Source organism: Gopherus flavomarginatus, chromosome 8, assembly GCF_025201925.1.
Source record: "Gopherus flavomarginatus isolate rGopFla2 chromosome 8, rGopFla2.mat.asm, whole genome shotgun sequence".
Taxonomy (NCBI): domain Eukaryota; kingdom Metazoa; phylum Chordata; order Testudines; family Testudinidae; genus Gopherus; species Gopherus flavomarginatus.
In genome coordinates this window covers 53,144,516-53,165,863 of record NC_066624.1, presented here as the reverse complement: position 1 = coordinate 53,165,863, position 21,348 = coordinate 53,144,516, and the positions used below count along the sequence as shown (strand labels likewise).

General features: G+C 46.6%; 1 protein-coding gene across 5 annotated transcripts in view; it reads left to right on the top strand.

The window, feature by feature from the left end:
• Window positions 1-21,348, top strand: part of MID2 (midline 2) — a 440,591-nt gene that overhangs the window by 355,552 nt on the left and 63,691 nt on the right. For 4 of the 5 annotated variants that reach the window (XM_050965460.1, XM_050965458.1, XM_050965456.1 and 1 more), the window contains one exon: window positions 2,229-2,390. The exons of the other annotated variant lie outside the window; for it this stretch is intronic. In XM_050965460.1, coding sequence (XP_050821417.1) covers window positions 2,229-2,390 — 162 coding nt within the window. The remainder of the gene's footprint in view (window positions 1-2,228; window positions 2,391-21,348) is intronic. 5 annotated transcript variants of the gene reach the window in all.

Genomic DNA, 21,348 nt, shown 5'->3' with positions numbered 1-21,348 from the left:
GCTTTAGTAGACTTTTAATCTCTTATATGAATCAGCCATTAAAGGGAGACAAAGTGACATATTACTGAGGCCACGTCCAGACTAGGAATTAAAATCGATTTTAGATACGCAACTTCAGCTACGGGAATAACGTAGCTGAAGTCGAATTTCTAAAATCGAGGTACTCACCCGTCTGGACGGCGCAGCATCGATGTTCGCGGCTCTCCGTGTCGATTCCGGAACTCCGTTCGGATTGATGGAGTTCCGGAATCGATGTAAGCGCGCTCGGGGATCGATACATCGCGTCCAGACTAGATGCGATATATCGATCCCCGAGCAATCAATTTTAACCCGCCGATGCCGCGGGTTAGTCTGGACGAGGGCTAAGATGAGTTACACTGGCCTGTAGTGTCACTCATGGATTAATATTAATTATAGCTGTACCTTCCTTTCCCCTTTTAATCTGTGAACACTGAGCCCCATGTGGTATTTATGTGACCAGTGGGAAGGTATTAGAACCATAAAGCAGTACAAATGTCATATTTCCTTTTATTTTTAATAGGCTGTGTCACAGGGCTGTGGTGTCACCCATTACAACTTGCTGAGTGACACAGCAAGATTTTCCTGGAGGGGAGAGAAATTGTGAGAGGTGAACAAGCTCATGTTTCATTCAAGAGAGGCCATTAGGCATTGGTACATAGACCTTGTGCTGGCTTGCTGTACGGAGGTGAATGCCCTTTACCCTTGTGGGCTGTAATGGTAGCAGCAATGGCTAATGAAAAGGAATAAATATTGACCCAAGCCGTAAATGCTGTTTGGTGAAATTGTGTATGGTTGTGGGAAATTTATACTTGCAGCCAGGACAGCAATGTAGGGGAGAAGTGGGCATCGCCAAGGGAAATGTTTTGTTTTACAAGAGGGTGGAAGCAGCTGCAGGGTTCCAGCACCATCCTATATGGAGAACAGACAGAACTGCTGTACTGACAGTGCTTCTTAGTTCCACCCTGGTGGGTTCTCCTTGCACGCTGAGCATGTGTGGAATGCATGTGTGTGGTGCGTGGGGAGGGTCATCACTTCAATGTTCTTAACATTACAACAGACTGAGCAGTGAAAAGGACACGCCAGCATGACAGGATTACATTGGCTGGTGAAAGCACTGCTGTGCACGAGGTGGCATCCAGATAATGAAATTCCACTGGCAGGCAGTGTGTTGCTGCCAGTCCATTCCCCTCACTGCCTTCGTTTATTACAACCAAGTAAATGCCATCAAGAGCTCACAGCCTTTCTAAGATGCACTTCCTGAAGCATTTGTTTCTCATTTTGCTCATGTAAGTCCCCTTGCACAGCAGTATTTTATTTGCATTTTACATGGCAACTTGAAAAGGAAACTCAGTGAGGCCGCAGCATATTAGCAGCATTGCTCAGACCCTGTTGTAATGGTAATCCCTGTAGACAGGGAAAGCTAATTTGAGTGGCTGCAGGAGGGTGGGTTAAGTTTATAGGTGCTGGTTCATAGAAACAAGCTCAGGCAAAGACCTTTCATCTGATAAACAAATCACTCTGCATTAAGGTACAAACTGTGAGTGCTCTCCGGTCACCCAGCACAGCTGCATGCTCCTCCTGGTGTGAACACTGGTGCTACTCTCCCACAATTAATGGGAAAGCTTACACCTGGAGCTCATTAGCAACCCTTTTAAGCAGCTCTAATGAATGTGAGTCCTAAGCCAGAGACAGCCCAACAATCAAGCCTGCCCACTCAGTGAGGTCTTATCAGCAGCTATTATTTGGCTTATCTTGTCTTCTCCCAGGCATACTCTGCTGGATGTTTCATCTTCCAGGTGGCCTGGACCTGGAAGAATCTTTATATTTTAATTTTTTTCCAAAGTTTTCTCTGGCCCTCACCTCCGTCCCTTCCCCAGATAACAACATGACGGGCTGACTGCAATGCCTGCATCCCCTTTCTCACCATTCCCTGGCCATGATGCCAGATTTGACTTATCAAGCTTCGCTTTCATGTGATAATAAAAAGAATCCCCCAGCAGCCGTTTTCTATCATTATGTAAATTTTTCTTCAGCTACTTCAGCAAGTTTCTATTGTTAACTCCTGGGCAGACAGTAAATCAGTCTGAAGGATGCAGAGTCCATGAACTCCACTTTACCAGCTTGTGTTGCCTTTGCATTATATCTTGTCCTCTGACTCGATTACCTAGTAATAAATCTCCTCTCCATGCCTTGCTCCTGTACTGCAGGTCTGTATAACTCCATGGATAGCTGGATGATTGTCCCTAACATCAAACAGAACCACTACACCGTGCATGGGCTCCAGAGTGGCACCAGATACATCTTCCTAGTCAAGGCCATAAACCAAGCTGGCAGCCGGAACAGCGAACCTGCCAGGCTCAAGACAAACAGTATGTGCCAAGGCTTTTTTTTCAGGTTAGGTGGGAAGTAGAAAAGCAGCTTTATCAATCTTGGAGTTTAAAAGGATATTGCTGAGATTTTCCCTAACTCTTTAATTGCTGTGGCTTGTAACCACCCTTTGTAAACTTGAAATCTTTGTTGTTTCCTTGCTTGACTTGTTTTTTTTTTCCCATCATGCTCACAAAACACAAAGGCCAGATTGCACGTGAGCCCTGGGCACTGCATGCTAGCTGGTGTCTCTAGGGTTGCCCCAGAATGCTAAGCTGTGTCCATGTTGCTTGTTGGATAGGGTTTGTTATTGTAGGGTTATTCATGAGCTCCTTTTTGCAAACATGTCTGTCTCTACTGTTCCCTCGTCCCCAGTCCCTTCCCCTCCATTCAGCTGTTGCATACTGTCTAAATCCTAGGCTCTAGGGCAGGGACTGTTTGGGCAAACATTCAGGTCAGTTCATATCCACTCCGAACCCACTTCTCCAAACCATATCTAGAAATCTGGCTTGGTCAAGAAGCGAAAGTAGCAGAAATCTGGTTGCACAACCTGTTCTTAATGAGCATCCCACATTTTTGGTGCTTAAAAAAGTCAAATCTCTTGAAATTGACCTCTCACTCACTTCTGAGCACTGAGCTTGGTGTCTACTGGTTTGTTAAGACAAGGTCACTCGTGTGAACCAGACAGCTCACTGGCTTATTATTGTGGGTTATTTGGGAGGACTGTGAGGCATGTGCTGGTTTGATATCGTACGGTTATTAGGAAAAGAAACCTGAAAAGCATCTATATGGAAAATGTCATGGGCTTTGCCAACAAACATGAGAAAAAAGTTAGTTCAGACTTTGGTTCTCCCAACTTAAATTCCCTCAGAGGGGAGGGAAAGAGTTAAAGACATTCTAAGAATGGGAACAGGATCAGATGACAGGTCCATTGACTTCAAAGGGAACAGGATTGGATCCAATCTGGCCATGAAATAGAACATGATATATGGAGGATTTAAACCTCATTTCCCGTTAGCTCAGTAACACATCTGGAATGATTATTTCCCAATAAGTGGTGATTTATAATACAAAAAAAAAAGGTAAAAATATTGGAATGGGCAGTTGGTCTCCAAAGTAGTTGCAAGTGGCTCATCCCTTGGCTTTTGTCCAGCACTGCCTGATCTGTGGCCATGTCTTGTTGATTATTATAAAATTCCTCTGTCTGGTCCTGACGTGCCCAGTGTTCTTTTTTGTTCCCTTTTCTTGACGTTTCAATCATGTCTGAGTTCTGCACTTGAGTAGACTTTTGAAATGATTTATTGCTTCTACTGCCTCAATCTTTTCATTAGACTGTGGTAATTTTAAATACAATTAAATTAAATTAAGTCAATACATTGGAGAGAATGGAGAGAAGCTGATGAAAAACAAACTCCAATCTAATTCTCTTTTGTTTATAAAAAATGTATCCCTCCCTCCAATGCTGTTTAAAAGCACGCTCCCTGCTTTGAAATACACTCAAGATGGAAATAAAAAATTGGTGACTTGACGGGCCTAGAGCTGATATGACAAACCTACTCAGAAGAAAGGAAAATAGGTTAGTTTCAGTAGTTCCCTGGGGAGACTGCAACTTGTTATTTTATTCAGTGTCAGTCATCAGAGATATTAGCACGCTGCTAAGTGCGGTGCTTTACAGATGAACCTGATTTACTGAAAGATATACGGGATCAAATTTTTAATTCTGATTGTTCACTATCTCTAGCAGCTTCCTACATTTGTCAAACTGTAAAGCAGGAATTGCATAAAATGCTATAAGAAGTGCTCAACATTACTGTTATGCATATTACAAAATGAACCTCTAACATTGGGATTGTATGATCGTTTAAATAATCATTGCATCCCCAACCCAGCAGAAGGATAAGAGAACAGCTAAATTAACATTAAAACATTATTTGCATATGTTGTTACAATATCTGTCTGGAGCCAACCTTCTCATCAGTGTCACCTTGAGACTTCTACGTAACTACCTGTTTCCACATGTTCAAAACTTGAACCTCTCTCTTTTGGTTAACGTGCTCTGTGCTTGATGTCTGTCAGTCCCAATTTTTGGAAAGTTTGAGCAAACTGTGTCTACCTCATTTTGAGTAAGTTGAGGATGATGATGTTAATGAAAGCACTGCTGCTTGAGAGCCAGGTTACATCTGCTGAGAGACAGGAGAGCCTAAGCACCTCATTAGCACGAGGAGGATAGCACGTCTCTTCAGACAGTCTGTGCTCCTCTCTACCCTTCATTTACTCTGCACCCTTGAGAGCAAGGCAACAGGCATTCCAAGGGCTTTGAACTTCCCTGTGCGAGTGCCGGACTGCCCCTAGCATGGAACTTGATTTGCAGCCACATGCAGTCTCCCCTGGAGTGCAGCAGTCACCCTTCAATCCCCCTCTAATTCTCTCTTCTTGTATGTTAATCTCTGCTCTGGTCCTTATATCAGCAGACACACAGGGAAAAGAGTGGACTGAGTTCTCTTCTAGCAGCTGCTAGTTGAGCACTGAGGGTACGTCTACACTACGGGATTATTCCGATTTTACATAAACCGGTTTTGTAAAACAGATTGTATAAAGTCGAGTGCATGTGGCCACACTAAGCACATTAATTCGGCGGTGTGCGTCCATGGTCCGAGGCTAGCATTGATTTCGGGAGCGTTGCACTGTGGGTAGCTATTCTGTAGCTATCCCATAGTTTCCGCAGTCTCCCCCGCCCCTTGGAATTCTGGGTTGAGATCCCAGTGCCTGATGGGGCAAAAATCATTGTCACGGATGGTTCTGGGTAAATGTCTTCACTCATTCCTTCCTCCGGGAAAACAATGGCAGACAATCATTTCGCACCCTTTTTCCCTGGATTGCCCTGGCAGATGCCATAGCACGGCAACCATGGAGCCCGTTCAGCTTTTTTTTTTTTTACTGTCACCGTATGTGTACTGGATGCCGCTAACAGAGGCATTACTGTAGCGCTACACAGCAGCATTCATTTGCTTTTGCATGATAGCAGAGATGGTTATCAGTTGTTCTGTACCATCTGCTGCCATTGTAAATTAGCAGTAAGATGATGGTTATCTGTCATTCTGTACTGTCTGCTGCTATCATGGGTGCCCCTGGCAGAGGTTGGCTGGGGGCACAAAGGCAAAACTGGGAATGACTCCCCAAGTCAATCACTTCTTTATGGTTTCTAAAAATAGAGTCAGTCCTGCCTAGAATATGGGGCAAGTGTACTAGAGAACCAGTGTATCAGAGAGCACAGCTGCTCCATGTCAGATCCCACAGAAATGATGAGCTATATGCCATTCACGGGGGCTGCCCCTGCAACAACCCCACCTGTTGCTTCCCTCCTCCCCCAACCTTCCTGGGCTACCGTGGCAGTGTCCTCCCCATTTGTGTCATGAAGTTATAAAGAATGCAGGAATAAGAAACAGTGACTTGTTAGTGAGATAAAATGAGGGGGAGGCAGCCTCCCGCTGCTATGACAGTCCAGGCAGGACATTAAGCAGTGCGGAGGAGAGGAGCCCAGCATCCCGCTGCTATGATAGTCCAGGCAGTACAGAATCTTTTCTTTACACAGGAAAGGGAGGGGGCTGATGGAGCTCAGCCCCCAGTTGCTATGATGAGGATGGTTACCAGCCGTTCTGTACCATCTACTAGGAATGACCAGGAATCATTCCTATTTTTATCCAGGCGCCCCCGGCCAGCCTCACCTGAGGCCAGCCAGGAGCACTCACGGGCTGATGGTGATGATGGATAGCAATCATATTGTACCATCTGCCACCAGGGAGGGGAGAGGAGCGGATACTGCTCTTCACCGCTGCAGCATTGCGTCTACCACCAGCATTCAGTAGACATAGAGTGACACTGAAAAAAGTCAAGAAACGATTTCTTTCCCTTTTCTTTCATGTGGTGGAGGGAGGGAGTAAATTGACGAGCTATACCCTGAACCACGCTGGACAATGTGTTTGAACCTACAGGCACTGGGAGCTTAGCCAAGAATGCAAATAGTTTTCGGAGACTGCTGTGGTCTGTGGGATAGCTGGAGTCCTCAGTACCCCCTCCCTCCCTCCATGAGCGTCCATTTGATTCTTTGGCTTTCCGTTAACGCTTGTCACGCAACACTGTGTAGCCTGGAGATTTTTTTCAAACGCTTTGACATTTCGTCTTCTGTAACGGAGCTCTGATAGAACAGATTTGTCTCCCCATACAGCGATCAGATCCAGTACCTCCTGTACGGTCCATGCTGGAGCTCTTTTTGGATTTGGGACTGCATCGCCACCTGTGCTGATCTGAGCTCCATGCTGGGCAAACAGGAAATGTAATTCAAAAGTTCGCGGAGCTTTTCTTGTTTACCTGGCCACCGCATCCGAGTTCAGATTGCTGTCCAGAGCGGTCACAGTGGTGCACTGTGGGATACCACCCGGAGACCAATACCATCAATTTGCGGCCACACTAACCCTAATCCGATATGGTAATACCGATTTTAGCGCTACTCGTCCCTTTGGGGAGGAGTACAGAAACCGATTTAAAGAGCCCTTTATATCGATATAAAGGACCTCGTAGTGTGGACGGGTGCAGCGTTAAATCGGTTTAACACTGCTAAAATCGGTTTAAATGCGTAGTGTAGACCAGGCCTGAGAGGCGAGGATCCCACCAGCCTGGTGTACAGGTCTAGAGAAGAAAAAGCAACATATTAACCATGGAAAACGTGTTCTGAGAGCACTGCCTGCCATGAAGGTTGCTCAGCACTTCTCGTTATAAGACCCTGTTTTCAGCTGCTTTTAACTGTGCCAAACTTTGACCAATTGGGCTGAAATTTCTCATGTCATGTATCTGGTTCAGGCTGAATTTTTTTTTTCCTTTTATGAAATATTTCACTAAAAAAGTCCAGCATTTCCAAGAAGGAGGCTGGGGGGAAATAAGTTGTTTTGCCCATGTGAAAGTGTTCTGGAAGCCGTTCCCTGGAGAAGTCTAGGCTTTGTAGCAGGGACTTACCATTTTGACAGGAGTAGCCTTTGTGTCAGGGCTGTGCTTTTTGATGTTCCCTGTGAAAATCCCTCCAAATGTGGCCATACAGTAAGCCTTTGAAAAATCTCAGGCCATACCTGCTCAGAAGAGACTTCTTCAGTTTTAGCAAGTAAAATCTCCAAAGATTGCTTCCACACTGGGCATGCTTGGGCCTCTCCCAGCTCCCAGAGCTGACCAGACTGCCTGTGCGTCATGCCCATGGAGCCAATGAGCATATTCCAGCCCTGGGCTACAGGAGCAATGCTGGACTTTCCCTGTGATGGCTGCTCCCAGCTGCCTTGGGCCGGGGTGGAGCTGGGCTGAAACTGAAGAGCTGGGAGCCTGTATTTCCTGTGCAATCTGTAACCCTCCTATTGGAGCTCACGCAGAGGGCAGGGCAAAAGCTGGACTGGGGGAGGGAAAGGAGAAGTTTGGGACAAGCAAGCAATCTAATGGGATAGGAACTGGAGGTAGGGGGAGAAGAGAAACTGTAACTGGGAATTGGAGGCTGAGAGAGTGAACCTGAGTGTGGGGAGTAGGGAGAGTAGGACTGGGCTCATGGTTAAAGCAGTTGAATGCAGCCCTGGAGAACTGGATATTATCCCTGCCTGTGCCACAGAGCTCCTATGTGATGCTGGGTGAGTCACTTAAACTGGTCACTGTCTGTTCTTAATTTTCTGGGTGCCTAACTTGAGACCCTGATTGTACTAGTGCTGAGTGCTCAGAGCTGCAACTGAAGTCAACAGTAGCTGTGCTTTGAACATAAAGTTTTACATGTGCTATGAAATCAGATCCAAGGTGTCTCGGATTGGGTACCCAAAATGAGAACTTAAATCTTTCTGCCTCAGTACCTCGTCTATAAAATGGGGATCTTACGGGGGTGTTTTGAAAATAAATTGATGTTGGTGAAGCACTCAGAGAGTGTCATGATGAGCATCTCAAAAAAGCCCAAGAAGAAATTAATGATTCTGCCCTCACACCAGGGCTTGAATAGCATGCAGTAAATAAGGGAGGAGGCACACACTGAACAATGAGAAGAAAACAAAATATTGAATACCTGCTAATCAAGTGAATGAAGCAAGGGTCCTGTGGAAAAAAAATAGTATGTGATTGTGTAAGACTGTGTTATAATGCATAAGCACAAAGGGGCTGAATGAAGGTTGCACAGGCAACCTTAATTGTGTGATTTCCCAACTTTTCAGTGATTACTAAGGTTGCAAAGTCAATGTCCTTTTAACATAGTTTTTCTGTGTTTTTATTTTTATATAACAATATATAGTTACAGATAAATAAACTCTACTATGTTGCAGCATGGCTGCCATTTCCTGAGCACGCAGAGAATGAACAATGCCCTGTGAAGGAACCTGTCTCTTTAAGGTTCTCCTGTGGGTATTAATAGGCCTATTTGCTGCACACTACAAACAAATGTTTTGTTCTTTGTGTGTGAGGATCCTACCACTTTGTGCTGGGTTTGTAGTGGTTTGCTCTGGGTTATTTCTCCTTCCTGTATTTGTCAGTGTGGAACCCTGTGTGCAGCAATTTATTATAGTCCTTCAAAAGAGCCAGTTATAACAGAGTGCATACTTCACAAATGATGTCACTTCAGAAAAATGTCAACAGTCATACAAGAAAAGAATGACCAATTAACCTATTTTGGATTCTACTCTCTGCTTCTGAAGCAGTGTTTTGAGATATTCCACCATAGACTTAATGTAAGCGGGGGAATGGTCCCACTATTGTGGGGAACTTTCCTGGCTTCTGCACTACCCCGGTGAAGTGGGCTAGCGAAAGGATCTGAGTCCTCGCTCCCACTTCCTTTACCCAGAGGCCTCCCTGCCCTTGAGGACTCCCCCTCCACTCTCCTTTCTGGCAGAGTCCTCAGAACCCCAACAAGGTTGGGCCCAGGATTCCTGAGGGGGCTCAACCCCCAGCCCTGCTGTGGTCACCCAGGACAGGGGCTAGAATGTCCCCACTCCGGGGTACTCTCTCTGCACTGCGCCCCTCCCTGACCCACTGATCACATCATACAATTTAAAGCAAATACAAGTTATTTAATTAACAATTAATTTTAAAAAAGAATAAGGAAAAACAGAAGAGGTTAAAGGAAAACACATCACGCTGCTCTGTGGCAGAGAACGTCACAAACAGTGTCTCTGGAACATCAGGGCAGTTCACAGTCTGTTCCTTGTAGGTCCCAGGTCTCCTCCTCGGGCCCTGGCTGTGCTGCAGGGATGCTGCGGGTTGGACATTTGCTCTGGCGGTGGCCACACACTCTCAGGCTCTGGGTGGCAGGACCCTTCTCCCCAGCGTCACCCCCGCCCTGTCAGGGTTATGATCCCCCTCCAAGTCTGGCTTGCAGGACCTCTTGGCTGAGGCGTCTCCCTGTGCTGGTCCCACTGCCCGGGGTCCCCCTCGCTCTCCCCAGCTGCTCACTGCACCCAGCTCCGGACTGCTCCAGCCCCAGCTCCAGCTCCACTCTGCCTCAGCACGGCTGCTGCTGCTGCTCTGCCTTCAGCGCCCTGGGCTGCTTCTCTGGCCTCTCTGGCTCCAGTTGCTACAGCTCTCTCAGAGCAGGTCTGCTCTGAAGGCTGCTTCTGTGACTCTGCTCCCAGAATCTCACCTGATTCCTGGGCTGCTTTTCTGGCCCCTCTGGCTCTGGTTCCTGCAGCTCTCCTCCCAGGGCAGGTCTGCTCTTTCTGGGCTGTGCTCTGGCTTTTTGGGCTGCAGCTCTGCTCCTAGCAGCTTAGCTTGGACCCCTCTCCATCTGACTCAGACAATTCCAGCTCACACGGAGGATGGGACCCTCCTGGCCTCCTGACTCCTTGATTAGCCTGCCCTCCCTTCAGTCAGGCTGACCTGGAGCATTGGCCTCTCCACATTGTTCCTGGAGACTGTCAGTCTCAGGCTGCTGATTTCCCATCGACCCCTCCCTTTTTAGTGCTGGGAGCTAGCCAACCAAACACACCCACTGAATGTTAGTAAGGGGGCAACAGTCCCCTTACATTAAGGCCTGTGGCAAGACAGATATTAACTCCCAGAATGCAAAAGTGTCAGTGCTCCCACTGAATCCTTAACTGGTCGGAATGTAAAACCAACTGGCGTGGAGGGTCTATTTTGGTTTTAAGACAGGGTGAAAAGCTGATGTTTCCGAAGTAAGCACACGCCCTTGGCCTCATTAAGTGTCCCAAAGTGCACCGGGCTCCTCACAGAATACAGAGAAAGCCACAGCTCTTGTACTGAAGGGAATAGAGGGGAGATGGCTTTTATTGGTGGAGCTTTGTCCAGTGCTTTAAATACTCAGTCCTCTATTGACTCATGCTGATGATACGTTTCCACCTGTTGACATTTATGCATCACTTTGTAATGGCTGATGAGCTCCAGGCTATGATAATGTGTGTCCCATGGGCTGGTTTTCTGTAAGTCACAAGAAGTGGAAATTATCATAACATTATTTGGAAAATGGAAATTAATAGTACAGCTGGAAGGGCCCCAGGTTCTGCTCTTAGTCCAGATTAAGGATTTGTCTTGCTGGGGAGGTGATTCCTGAATAAGGCAGGGTGTGAATTTAAAGCTTTTGCAGAATAAGAATGTCCACACAATGAGTTATCCCAGAATAGCTATTCCAGTCACCTTCCCTGTATAGACAAGCTCTAACCTCTTTGATAGCAATGTTCTGGACTTACACTGCTGTAACTGAGAGTAGAGGTTGCCATCTGGTTAGGAGCTGAAGGAATCAGGCCCACTTTCCATTGTTTGTCTCATAATGCATTATGATGATGGAGTACACAGAGAAATGCCTTCACTTCAGCAAAGAAATATGTCAAGTGATCCTAAGGCAAATGCCCCATTTAGCAGGTGTTTCCCTCTGGGCTGTTAATTTTAGGAACAGTTGGAAGTGTGTATCCTGCACACCCTCATAAGTTGGGTCAATGACAGTGGTTCCAGTTTGGATTTACAGTGGTGGCACGTCAGGCAGGGCTAGTCTGAGTTTCGGGCTAGGGCAGATCTTTGTTTGGTGTGGGTTCACATTAAGGGCTGAGATTTTATCTGCATTTGAGACGAGGGCATTGGCTGGTCCAGTTTTCAGACTCCAAGAAATTATTCTAACTAACAATAAAACAGTAGTCAAATGCTAAGGAATGGCCCCTGTCTCTTCTATGAGGATCCCAATACCTCCACACACAGGATGCACCTTTTCACACTTGCCTGCCACACACATGACATAAACCACCTTTAGCACCATCCTTCTCCAGCTACTATACTTTGGGCAAACCAGTTGATCATCTATTGTAAGAGCAATTCAGCTGCTGTCATGTATTATTCAATAATTTTTAAACCTGTTTGAAGTTCAAGTTGGGAACATCTGAAAGTTTGATCTCATCGTCAGGGGAATTGATTCATCATGGGTTCTGCAGGTCTGCTGAGTGAGCACCAGCTCTCTCAGATCTTTCTGTTAACACACACATGTTCTGAGGAACTGGATGCTGTGTAGCAGGCAATCCCTAAACAAGAAAATCCACAGGGAATCTGTTTGAAGATTTGTATATTTTGATAGTTGTATTGTGTTTCTGTTATTCAGCGGCTCCATTGCAATCTAGCTGCTTGTCCTCCTCCAAGACAGTATCAGAGAAGAGGACAATAATCACCAGTTTTCATGCCCACCCTCAATACTGTTCTCTGCTTTGCAGCCTTCATTCACCAGTTAGTTTTCTGACTGCATAGCAGACAGTTGTGGACTTGCCTACCATGCTGAGAGGTCTGGTCTTGCTTGCTTTTTTCTGCTGCACCCTTAGAGGCATAGTGCACCCAAGTGTTTCAGACATTTATTTTGGTCTTATGCTGGTCTGTTCAGGCTTCTCAGTGTCATGCTAAGGGACGTAGCGTCTTTCTCTGGGCCAAGTATAAGGATGTAAATTGACAGAGAAAGGAATCATCTAAGGTGACCAGATGTCCCAATTTTTTAGGGACAGTCCTGATTTTGGATCTTTTTCTTATATAAGCTCCTATTACCCCCTACACCCTGTTCTGATTTTTCACATTTGCTGTCTGGTCACCCTAGCATCATCAGCCAGGCTTTGCATCCTGGTTACTTCTGCATAATCAGAATCGTTGACTTCTTAGCTGACTGACCAAGACTGGAACACTGTTGGTTCTGCTCTCCAGCTGAAGTAGGAAAGAAAAAGCACTGCAAAGAAAAGCGTCAGGTGTGTGCTGCTTGCGGCATGTTACCCTGGGATTATTTGCTTGGTTTGCACTTCAGCCATGCAGACCGCAATGGGTGTCTGTTCCAGCGCCAGAGATTGAGTCCTTCCTTGACGTAGGAGTCCAGATCCTCCCTAGGCAATGTTGTATTGAAAGCCAACCCCAGATCAGGGTTTCAGTGTCTCACCATCCCTTCTCTCTAGGACATAAATCCAGGTGACCTCAGGAGGGTTTCTGTTCCAATTCCAAACTACCCCAGGGGATCTGCGTCCCCCTCCTGAAGAAGTGCGATGGGATCAAGACTCCGGGAGGCTTTCCTCTTGTCTCCTTTGTTGTTCCTCAAGACGTAGAGGGCAGGGCCATCTACAGAGCCACCTGAAGGTGGGGGAGAATATACTGCACTCCCAAGGGGATGTAGGCTCCCATGGCGCTGTTCCCACATGCAGTCCTGCACTTTCTGCTCAGTCTGGCTCTCTGTGCCTTCAAAGAAATTCAAGCTTCATTTCCATGCTGATAGCTGGGGAGGAGAGTGACAGAGCCATAAAATCTAACACAATGCCTCTTCCCAGCAAAATGGCAGAGGCTTAATGAAGAGAGTCACCATTTACTCATTCTCTGTTGGAATCAATAGAGCTAGAACAATTAAGTGAATAAGTGCTTTTTCAGTGCTGGTTCTGCAGGCGGAAGGGAAGGAGCCAAATGAAGATACAATCTGAGAGCTTTGTAAAGTGCAGAGCCTTGGCATTTTTGCATAATAAGGTGCTTTACAAATGAGGCCACATTGTGCAGAACTCTGGCACACATCTACAAAAGCCTGGGCTAGCATGTACCAGTAAAACTGGGGCCTGTGGCAATTGCTCAGCATACCCACAGGTTTGGTTTCCAGATCTAAAATCTACAGAAGAGGCATAAATAGGAGAGGGAGATTGCCTGGGGCTCCAAGTCCACCTCCATAGCTTCTACCAAGCCCACCAGCCTAGCTGGGCCAACCGGTAGCCTGTTGTTAACCCTTCCTACTTTATGGCCTTTCAGAAATAGATACTTCTTCATCTCTAAGGGTACGTCTACACTACAGCATAATATCGAATTAACTAAAACCGGTTTTATAAAACAAATATTATAAAGTCGATTTTATGCGTCCACACTAGGCACATTAATTGGACAGTGTGCATCCATGGTCCTAGGCTACCATCAATTTCCGGAGCGTTACACTGTGGGTAGCTATCCCGTAGCTATCCCATAGTTCCCGCAGTATTCCCTGACCCTTGGAATTCTGGGTTAATACCCCAATGCCTGATGGGGCAAAAATCATTGTCACGGGTGGTTCTGGGTACAGCCTCACCCCTCCCTTCTTGAAAACAGCAGACAGCCATTTCGCGCCTTTTTTCCTGGGTGAACTGAGCAAACGCCATAGCACAGCAAGCATGGACCCTGCTCAGATCAATAGCACGATCGTGGATGTTGTAAACACCTCACGCATTCTCATGCTGTCTATGGTGAACCATGAACTGCAAACGCAGGAGAGGAGGAGGCAGCTACGGCAGCGCGGCGACGACGGTGATGAGGATATGGACACTGATTTCTCCCTAACCGCGGGCCCCCGCGCTTTGGAGCTCCTGCTGGTAATGGGGGAGGTTCTACCCATTGAACGCCAATTTTGGGACCAGGAAACAAGCACAGACTGGTGGGACCGCATAGTTTTGCAGGTGTGGGACGATCCGCAGTGGCTGCGAAACTTTCGCATGCGTAAGAGCACTTTCTTTGAACTTTGTGACTTGCTTTCCCCTGCACTGAAACGCCATCATACCAAGATGAGAGCAGCCCTCACAGTGGAGAAGCGAGTGGCAATAGCCCTCTGGAAGCTTGCAACGCCAGACAGCTACCGGTGAGTCGGGAATCAATTTGGAGTGGGAAAATTACTGTGGGGACTGCTGTGTTGCAAGTAGCCAAAGCAATCATTAAGCTGCTGCTACGAAAGGTTGTGACTCTGGGAAACGTGCAGGTCATAGTGGATGGCTTTGCTGCAATGGGATTCCCTAACTGTGGGGGGGCGATAGATGGAACCCATATCCCTATCTTGGCACCGGAGCACCAGGGCACCCAGTACATAAACCGCAAGGGGTACTTTTCAATGGTGCTGCAAGCAGTGGTGGATCACAAGGGACGTTTCACCAACATCCACGTGGGATGGCCAGGAAGGGTTCATGATGCTCGCGTCTTCAGAAGCACTACTCTGTTTAAACGCCTGCAGCAAGGGACTTACTTCCCGGACCAGAAGATAACTGTTGGGGATGTTGAAATGCCTGTCGTTATCCTGGGTGACCCAGCCTACCCCTTGATGCCAGGGCTCATGAAACCATACACAGGCAGCCTGGAGAGTGGTCAGGAGCTGTTCAACTACAGGCTGAGCAAGTGCAGAATGGTGGTAGAATGTGCATTTTGCCATTTAAAAGCCTGCTGGTGAACGTTACTCACTCACTCAGACCTCAGCCAACCCAATGTCCCCTTTGTTATTGCTGCTTGCTGTGTGCTCCACAATCTCTGTGAAAGTAAGGGGGAGACCTTTATGGCGGGGTGGGAGGCTGAGGCAAATCACCTGACCGCTGATTACACGCAGCCAGACACCAGGGCGATTAGAAGAGCTCACCAGGAAGCGGTGTGCATCAGAGAAGCCTTGAAAACGAGTTTCATCACGGGCCAGGGTACGGTGTGACTGCCATGTTTGTTTCCCCTTAATGAACCTCCCCCGCTTTATTGACTCCTCCTGTAAGCAACCCACCCTCCCCCTTCGATTACAGCTTGCTTCTGGAAATAAAGTCACTATCGTTTAAAAAGCATGTAATTATAAAGAGGAAGAGAATTAACAAGGTATCCCGGGTGTGGTTTGGGAGGAGGATAGGAGGGAAGAAAAAGGCCATTTCAATGTAATGACAGCCTTTTGGTTGGACTGTCCACGGGGGTGGAGTGGGTGGGTGCGGAAAGCCTTTCCCCACGCGTTCTTACACGTCTGGGTGTGGAAGATATGGAACATGATGAGTACTGAGGGTGGTTAAACATGGGCTGCAGCGGCACTCTGTGACCCCGCTGCTCTTCCTGAAGATCCACCAGACGTCAGAGGATATCAGTTTGATCACGCAGCAGCTGCAGCGTTGCATCCCGCCACCGCTGATCTTCCTGCCAACACCTCTGATCTTCCTGCCGCCACCTCTCATCTCGAGCATCCCTCCTATCCTCACGATGGTCCCTCCTGTGCTCACGTTCACTGGCATTTTTCCTGTACTTTGCTACCACGTCCTTCCTCTCCCCCAGATGAGCTCTTTCATTGCGGGTTACTGCCATGATTTCTGTGAACATTTCATCTCGTGTCCTCTTCTTCCTCCACCTTATCTGAGCTAGCCTTCGGGATGGAGTAGGGAGGCTTGAAAAATGTGCAGCTGCATGAGGGGAGGGTAAATAGTGATAGAAGGATTATAAAAGAGACATTTCACAGAAAAATGGTTATACTCTTTCACAGTGAACAACACTATCCACCTTACATAGCACATGTGATTTCACTACAAGGTCGCGTTTGGATTCTTTTAGTATTGAGTGCCTGCGGCTGTGGTGTAACAGATCAAAACAGACACAGATCCGAGCATCACAATTCAGCTTGTAAGCGGTCATGGTAAGCCATACAAAGAGGCATATAGCTTCTCCCTGTGCTGCTTCTTTAAATAGGAGCAGGAGACGCCAAACCCTAACCCTAACCCTGGAATTGCTTTACCCTTCCCCCACCGCGTGGCTGGTAGCTGGGAAGATTCCTGCTGGCCAAACGCTAAAAAGCTCAGCGCCATTAACCTCCCTCCCCTCACCCCGCTTGGCTACCTGCAAGGAAGGATTTCTTTTAAGCAACAGGCAAGCAGCCCAGTAGGAATGCCCATCTCTGTCCCCTTAATAAAATTCCTTAATTTCAACCAGGTTACCATGAACGATATCACTCTGCTGAGGATAACAGAGCGAGATAAAGAACGGATGTTTCTTGAATGCCTGCAATCACCAGGACCATACGCAGCTAGGCTTTGTCATGCAATGATACCCGATTACTTGCTACATGCATGGCGTGGTAAAGTGTCCTATCATGGTGGACGGAACAAGGCTGCCTTCCCCAGAAACCTTCTGCAAAGGCGTTTGGAGTACCTCCAGGAGCGCTTCATGGAGATGTCCCTGGAGGATTTCCGCTCCATCCCCAGACATGTTAACAAACTTTTGCAGTAACTTTACTGGCTGTTAATGCATCCCAAGCCCTCAAGGCAAATCAATCATTAAAAAACGCTTGCTTTTAAACTGTGTTTTATATTTACAAAGGTACACTCACCAGAGGTCGCTTCCATGGCATCACTGTCTGGGCTAGTGGCTTGGGAGGACTGGGAGGGTAATTCTGTCTGGGTCACAAAAAGCTCCTGGCTGTTGGGGAGAATGGAGTGCTGTGTGCTCTCTGCAAGCTCATCCTCCTCTTCCTCCTCCTCCTCTTCCTCCTCTGCTGAATCCTCATCCATGGTTGAGATTATAACCCCCACTTCGGAAACCATGGACAAGGGGGGGGTAGTGGTGGCGCAACCCCCTAAAATTGCATGCAGCTCAGCATAGAAGCGGCATGTTTTTGGCCCTGACCCTGATCTTCCATTTGCTGCTTTGGTTTTCTGGTAGGATTGTCTGAGCTCCTTCACTTTCACTCTGCACTGCACTGAGTCCCTGGTGTGGCTTCTCTCCCTCATGGTATTGGAAATTTTTTCAAAAGTTTTTTCATTTCATCTTTTGGAACAGAGTTCTGTTAGCACTGAATCCTCTCCCCATATAGCGATAAGCTCCAGAACCTCTCATGCGATCCATGCTGGTGCTCTTTTTCTATTCTCAGGAGACTGCATTGTTACCTGTGCTGATGAGCTCTGCGTGGTCACCTGTGCTGATGAGAGCTCCACGCTGGCCAAAGAGGAAATGCAATTCAAAAGTTCGCGGGGCTTTTCCTGTATACCTGGCCAGTGCATTAGAGTTCAGTTACCTATCCAGAGCGGCCAGTGGTGCACTGTGGGATACCGCCCGGAGGCCAATAACTTCAATTTGCGGCCACACTAACCCTAAATCGATATGCTAATATCGATTTTAGCGTTACTCCTCTCTTTGGGGAGGAGTACAGAAATCGATTTAAAGAGCCCTTTAAATTCATTTAAAGTGCATTGTAGTGTGGATGGGTACAGCGTTAAATCGATTTAACGCTGTTAAAATCGGTTTAACAGCGTAGTGTGGACCAGGCCTAACATAAATACCTCTTCAGCTTCAGTTCCTTGTAGAGACAGCATGCAGTTCTTATTGATGGATGGGATTTGCTAGACATCTCTGGCAATCTGATCTCCAGTGCCCTAAGGAGTGTGTAACTATGGCATGTTTGCATTGCCCAATGTTGGTTGTACAGACCAGGAGGCTGGTACCCTTTGGACTTACCTCTGCTGGCATGACAAGTGGGATAGCTGATCCTGTTGAGCTTAATTGTAAATTACTCCCCTGCTGAGAATGAAAGGACAGCTTGGTACACTGACTGGCTTATTAACTATCTTTGTCTCACTGACAAAGTACTGCTTAGGTAAATGGAAAAACACATCTCCTGGTCTAAATATTAATGCCCAGCCACAGTGGAACTGAAACACATGCAATTAAACTGCAGGGAGGTGAAGCAGAGTGAGAAATTATCTGTAGAGTATGACAAAGAATATTTCTTTAAAAGACAAAAGCAGTTTAAAGTGTCATATTTTCAAGGAGCTGTGATTTAGGTGGAGACACAGAACGCGTTGGGGCCAGTGAGTGGAAATGGCAGACACCTGACTATCCTGGGCTTGCAAAAGGAGAGGACATCTCAGAGCAGTTACCTTGGAAATTATTAGCGACAAATCCCAAAGCTTTACAAATGAGATGTACATTGAAAGAGACAGGTTAGAAATAGACTCAAAAGGGAAGGAAAAACCATCCAAGCTGCAGACAAGCTGAGAAGGGGAATATTTCCAGTTGTGGTTGAGAGAACAAATGAAAAAACAGTCTGGTTTTTGAAGTACAGTCCCAAGGAAAACTAGCAGGGGATTTGAAGAGAATTTTCTCTAGCTCTTCTGTGCAGCCAGCAGGAGGGCACCACGCTCAGTACCCAGTGAAGTGCCTGTCCAGAGTCTGATTCCGGCACAGCAGGAGCCTTTGTGCTCTTCAAGACACCAAGTTAATTTGACAAGGTATGTCCATGTGCCCACATGAAAGGAGAGACAGGAAAGGGACAAAGCAGGCTCCAGTAGCCCAACATACAAACAAAGACCCTTTTAGGTGCTGAAAGAGAAGCCTTAAAATGATCCTGCCTTGAGGGTTTTACCCTGACAGTGCCCTGTGGCTTCCATCCAGCTATTTCTGCACCCGTGTCTCTGCAGCATTACAGGTGTGGACAAAGTGTGCCCTGGCGATAGCGTGACAGATTCATGGCCCACACATTGGGACACAGGGCTCTTCTGTTGAGATGTCAGGTGCTCAAGCTCAGTGTTGGGATGCCGAGGGTATTTCTAATGTCACACTAAGGTTAAATCAGGGGTGTCTAGTCAGCATCAGTCTAGAAGTATAACAGGGGTTGGAGTAGCTCTCTGAAGCTGAGGGAAGTAGGGGTGGAGACTGAGAGATCCTGTAGGGACAGCCCAGGCAGCTAGAGAGAGCTTTGGTTGATGCTTTTGCTTTGATGGGTGTAGCTGAGACTCGGAGCTCCATGGATGAGTTGGGAGTGTCTCTGGTGTTCTCAGAAAGAGAGGTGCAGCTTCAGAGTGGGGGAGAGGTCAGCCCCAGAAGGAACTCAACAGGCTTTCCATCTCTTGTGCTGAAATGTTTGTAAAATGTCTCTTAGGTTCACAGGGATCACTGCTCCCAGCCATACCACATACATAATGAGAAGCCAGAGGTTTGCCATAGAGGATTAGCTTCATTGATTTTGTGGCCAGAATCATAGACTATCAGGGTTGAAATGGATCTCAGGAGGTCATCTAGTCCAACCTGCTGCTCAAAGCAAGACTAATCCCCAGACAGATTTTTACCCCAGTTCCCTAAATGGCCCCCTCAAGGATTGAACTTACAACCCTGGGTTTAGCAGGCTAGTGCTCAAATCACTGAGCTATCCCTCCCTTCAGAACCATTGTGATCGTCTAGACTGACCACCTGTATAACGCAGACGAGAGAACTGCCCCACAGTGATTCCTAGAGCAGAGCTTTTAGAAAAACATCCCATCTTGATTTAAAAATTGTCAGTGATGAAGAATCCACCACAACTCTTGGTGAATTGTTTCAATGGTTAGTTGCTCTCAGTGTTATAAATTTACGCCTTATTGTGAGTCAGAATTTGTCTAGCTTCAACTCCCAGCCATTGGATCATGTTAGACCTTTGCTAGACTGTAAAGCCCATTATTCACTCCTCACATAGATACTTACAGACAAAATCAAGTCACCCCTTAACCTTCTCTTTGTTAAGCAAAATAGATTCACCTCTGAGTCTGTCACTATAAAGCAGGTTTTCTAACCTTTTAATCATTCTTGTGGCTCTTCTCTGAACCCTCTCCCATTTATCAACATCCTTCTTGAATTATGGGCACTAGAACTAAACAGAGTATTCCAGCAACAGTCGCACGAGTGCCAAATACTCCAAATATTCAAGGTTCCTCTGTTTGTACATCCCAGGATGTACTGAACACTGTAACTGAACACCAGAGTTTCAAACTGACCAGTTAACCACAGACCTCCTTTGGAACCAGTAGTACGCAATCAGGCAGCAACAGAGACAAAAAAAAAAAAAAATACAGTACAGTACTAAAAAACTAAAGGGAAAGCAGCATTTTTCTTCTGCATAGTGAACTTTCAAAGCTATATTAAGTCAATGTTCGGTTGTAAACTTTTGAAAGAACCATAAAGATTTGTTCAGAGTTGCGAAGAGCCTCCAATTCCCAAAGTGTTCGTAATTCTGAGGTTTACTGTAGCTCTTTTGGCCATTGGAGTTCATGTTCAGCTGATTATCTCCTGCTCCCCCTCCTCCTCCTCCTTCTCCCCCGCCCCCAAGTAAAGGTCTATCTATCCTTTGTGCTAGCAGATGACAATACCTGAAATTTCAGAGGAAGGAGAAATCCTTCCCCCCACTGCATCTTAACCAATGATATAATATTGTTGGTTTTACAAGGAATTATCCTCTCTTGACCCCAGCAGGCAATCAGCTTATTTTTGACTCCAGCAGGCAGTCAGTTTGCTATCCCTATCATTGTCTTAGCTTCCATAGCTACCATTGCTATTAATGATCATGAAGCTACCCATGGTGATGCGCAAGAATCATGCATTTGCCCTGGCATGGAATCCAAACTCTCCTTTGCCCTTTCATTTCCATCAGTGTTTCTATGTCATTGACCCTCCTAATTAACTTTCAAAGTTTTCCTTGAGGCATCAGCAACTCTTTAGGAAAAAACAAACTCCCTATTTCCTCTGTAACCCAGCACACCCATATACCCAGCCAGGATTTCCTCCTCTGAGTTCAGTACATTTCTTCAGTTCCTGAAACTCTCTAGGGAAGGAAAGTAAAATTCAAATAATAAACAGCCCAGAAGGTGTATCCTTGTAGTGTCTGGCCGCAGAGTTGGTTGGCCTCCTGCTTAGGTGGTGCAGGAGCAGCATGTGACTAAAGGAACTAGTCTAATAAGCTGAATT